The following is a 4,316-nucleotide window of genomic DNA, read 5'->3' on the forward strand; positions in this document are numbered from 1 at the left end:
TTGACTGCTGGCTTGTACTGCCACCTCATGTTTAGAAATCCTCAAAACTCCAATGTGCATTTCCCTTGGCTAAAGATTAACCTTGTAGATGTGCGAGAAAAGAATATTCCTGGGAGAAATGTTAAAGTAGTGAGTACATCTGGCATGTTCTTCCGCTTCTTTTTAGATTCGGAAATGATGTGCAGCACTTCAAGGTGCTTCGAGACGGTGCTGGCAAGTATTTCCTCTGGGTGGTAAAATTCAATTCTCTGAATGAGCTGGTAGATTATCACAGATCAACCTCTGTCTCCAGGAACCAACAGATATTCCTCCGAGACATTGAGCAAGTGCCTCAGGTAAGAAATTTTTTGGAGTTTCCCTAATCATAATACTACCTTCATTCTTTATGAATACTGTAAGAATGTCTTTTTTAGTGCGTGGGAAGGTGTTCCCATGAAGGATAGGTAAAACCTTGGTGACTTACGAAGACAAATTGTGTTAGGTGTTAATTCTGTTTTCAATAATACTATTTTTAAAAGCTATATAACGCATTCTTTAAGCCAGACCCTCAAGGATTTTTAAAAATTATACAGTAAAGAAGTACAACAGAACACACTCTTTCTGAAATAGCTGATAAGTTTTTGAGACATTCATGAAGCTGCCAAAAAGAAAAGCTATTTCTGGTGATGTTAACAGAGGATGCCGTTAAACATGTTTAAATGCCTTGGCAATTTTTTTAAAAAATGTGCCAAGTGCCAAGGAGATACTACACTTGACAATGTTTGTGGAGGAGAGCTTTCTACCTGGGGGCTGGGGGAGCTGAGCAGTACCACAGGTCAGCTGTTTTTCTCTCAGCTGATTAGCAGAGCACAGTTGCCTGCCAAAATCCAGTCGTAGAGGAGGAGATGCAGGGAGGCAGCCGCTTGGCTTGCCTTCTGTCCTCCTTTCTGAGATTGCCCTGGGAAAATTGGAAGCTGAGGAGTCTGGGGCATTGCAACGAGGTAGTGTGGAAATGATGACAACATGTAGGCAAGTGAGGCCCCTGGGGTAGAGGACTTTGACAGCCAGTTGATTGCGGAGGCTGAAGTAAGTCAGCATCTTTGTAGGAGAGCCATCCAGTGTTTGGTGACTGCCCCATATCCGGTCGGTTTGTAAAAAAAAAAACTTACTTCATCCATAACCTGACTGTATGAGGGGGCTGACTCAGTCTGCAGCACCAAAACTTGGTAGAATATGGGGGGACGGGGTGGTGGTGTCCGCCCTCTGAAATGTGCCTCCCAGATGCCAGTTGTGATTCCATGGCATGGATGAGGGTATGGTTGTATTATTTGTAAAACTGGTAGCTGCTAAGGATATTGGCCCAGAAATTGCCAGTTGTGAGACCCTCCGTGTGAGCCTGGGGTGAGTGGGGATTGTTGCTCACTTACTTTCCTCATTGCAGTGTTAGCATCCCTGCTTTGTCTCTTGGACTCTGTATCTAGGTTGGTGGAGGAGTTCCGTAGGCTTATGGTTTTGAGGGATTTCATTCTTTCTTCCCTGGGCTGAGGTAGCACAGGTGTTCAGGGCAGCTATGGACCTGGGCTATCATTGGGAAGGTTGCAAATGGTGATCACATGATCCCAGGACATTGCATTCATCGTAAAAACATGCCAGTTGCCAAGCACACGAGTTTTGATCATGGGGGTATTGTGACATAATTGCGAGAACCAGTCGTGAATCACTTTTTTCAGTGTCATTGTAACTTCAAACCATCACTAAACAAATGGTTATAAGTTGAGGACTACCTGTATAGATGTGTTTTTTTATTTTGTTCCTAAAATGGATTCATTTGAATAGCCTTTGTTGTAAAACAACCTCATGTGTATCAAAATTACATCTGCGCAGTAAGATGATAAAGAGTTAATAATTCACTGCCCAATGTTTGTAGATCTATTTCATATTCTAGATACAACCTCAAGAATTCAAAAAGCTGCTCCCTTTTATCATAAGACTTTTTAAAGCTGTGGTTGGTTATAAAATTCAGTCTTGACATTTTATGTATATCAGAATAAGCATGGTATAGAAGGAAGATTTGATGCTGTTTCTATAACTCGCAAACCAAGACGCTATTTGTAGACATCTCTCAGTATCAACAGCTTCAGATGTACTGACTGTAGCCTAGAGACCATAATTCGTGTCACAAAAAGAAAAACGAGCAAGTTGGAGGCCTCAATAAATTAATCCCCTGTTCTCTTCTTTACAGCAACCCTCATACGTACAGGCTCTTTTTGATTTCGACCCTCAGGAGGAGGGAGAGCTGGGCTTTCGCCGTGGAGACTTTATCCAGGTCCTTGACAATTCTGACCCCAACTGGTGGAAAGGAGCCTGCCACGGACAAACAGGCATGTTTCCACGCAACTACGTTACCCCCGTGAACCGGAACATCTAGAGCAGATGGCTAAAGATTATTTAAGGAAAGAGGAAAAAGCAGTACAGTCCGCATTCAGAACCTAACAGCAGCCAGAGATCTTCAGTCATCAGGCCATAAAACCGAGTCCCCTCAGGTCTGCATGAGGGGGAACACTTTTTTTCACCCAGAATGGAACTTTGTGGGGAGGGGACAGGAGAAGGGTCCAACTTATGCACCAAAACTTTTCTTTAAATTAAAATGGATATTAACAGATTTCTTTGGTTATTTCTGGGGTGGCCCTTTTTGTTCACTGGTCCTTTTTCTCCCCAACACCAGTGCATCAGTGTATGAAGTGTTACTGCTAAATGAAGTCCATGCTATGCCAGGAAGAGAGGAAGCTCTATTGATATCTGCTATTCATGCATACGGTCTTTGGGAAGGGACTGAGAGAGGAAGCCAAATATATTAGCCAGTTTAAACACACACACACACACACACACACACACACACACACACACACACAACACTTATGCTTCTACCTTCAGTGTTTTGCCTAAGATAAGGTCTTAATTTTTTTCCTCACTGCTTTTCAGTCTGAAAGTTGTTCGGCTGTGGAGCAGAGGGGAAGATGGTAAATAGGTTGTAGGATTTTTCTGAGAAAACCTGCATTACAACCAGATCATGTTTTCATTAACCGTGATAGCTTTTACTTTTCTTTTTAATCGTGACTGGGCATGTTCTTCTGTTTTTTTTAATTAGTGCCTTTTCCCTTGTTTAACAAAAAACAGTTCACAATTTTCAGTTTGTTTCTGTTTTTATGTAAATATTTAAGGAATTGAATGAGAGGAATGTAACTTTATTACATGAAAAAGATCTCCATTTACCAGGTGGAGTTTTAAAATATGTATAAGCATTTGATATTTTTCATACTAGTTGGGAAAAAGGCATAAAATGTCCCAAAACTCGGAGCCTGGGGTTCTTGAGCAAGACAGAGAAAATAGTCCCAGTTGGGGGGAGCGGGGGGGGGGGCATATTTTACAAAGCCTAGGATGAAATTCCAAATTATTTTCCCCAATGACAGTAAGGCCTCAAAAAATTGGGCTTAATTATAGCGAATGGTCGACCCTAATGTTTGAGGAGAAGCAGTCCAGTCCTGTCCAGAGTTGGCTTGACTCACAGTTGCAATCGGTGACTATCTTCCAGCAGTTCCCCATTTTTCTCACCAGTATTACGGTAGCTGGAAGAATCATCTTTCTTACTCTCAAATCCCAGAAGGGAGATTGTATTCAACTTTTAATCCTGATTAAACTCATAGGTGCCATGCATATTACGATGAATGACTTAGACTTTTAAGACCAGGGAGAGCAACCTGCAGAGCTCCTGTGCCAACCAGTTACCTTATTTCCTTTTGCTGAGCCGCATACCTGGAACTTGTCTACCTTAGTAACAGACCCCAAAACTACCACAGAGACCTTCCCTTATGGAAGAGCGTTGTTCTGCCCAGATCGGGGTAGGGGGGGACCCTGTGTTGGTGGGTGCCTTTTTATACTAAGTGTTACAGGTATTATTCCTGAGATGGACTCTGCCTTATATTTCCATTTCTCTCAGCAGGTGAAAAAAACAAAGAAAGCTACCCTGTAGCATATTAATTTCTCATGTTTTTATTGCTATCTTTCTCTCCATTCCCCCCGTCCCCACTTTGTTTTTTAAAATTATTGGAAAAGGAATTATGGCATTCTACATTTGGACCATTTGATTGTTTTTCTTATTTTGGAATTGGTGTATATCATGCAACCTTGCAGACATAATGTCTTGTGTGTATATATATATATTAAATCAGTGTTTAAATAAAACAGGCCTATGTACGTAATCCGTTAACGCAGCAGGAGCATTTGGTAGATAGTAATTAACTGTGAATAATAAATATACAACAAATTCTTCACTTGAA

At 41.5% G+C, this 4,316-nt stretch overlaps 1 protein-coding gene across 1 annotated transcript in view; it reads left to right on the forward strand.

Annotated features, from left to right (window-relative positions):
- GRB2 (growth factor receptor bound protein 2) overlaps positions 1-4,316 on the forward strand; it is a 29,161-nt gene extending 24,845 nt beyond the window's left edge. Inside the window, exons 2-3 of the mRNA XM_087923176.1 lie at positions 128-335; positions 2,222-4,316. Of these exons, the coding sequence (XP_087779302.1) occupies positions 128-335; positions 2,222-2,407 (394 nt within the window). The 3' untranslated portion in view covers positions 2,408-4,316. The remainder of the gene's footprint in view (positions 1-127; positions 336-2,221) is intronic.

This window comes from Pseudonaja textilis, chromosome 2, assembly GCF_049901715.1.
Source record: "Pseudonaja textilis isolate UNSWEBS1 chromosome 2, rPseTex1.2, whole genome shotgun sequence".
NCBI classification, from domain to species: Eukaryota; Metazoa; Chordata; class Lepidosauria; order Squamata; family Elapidae; genus Pseudonaja; species Pseudonaja textilis.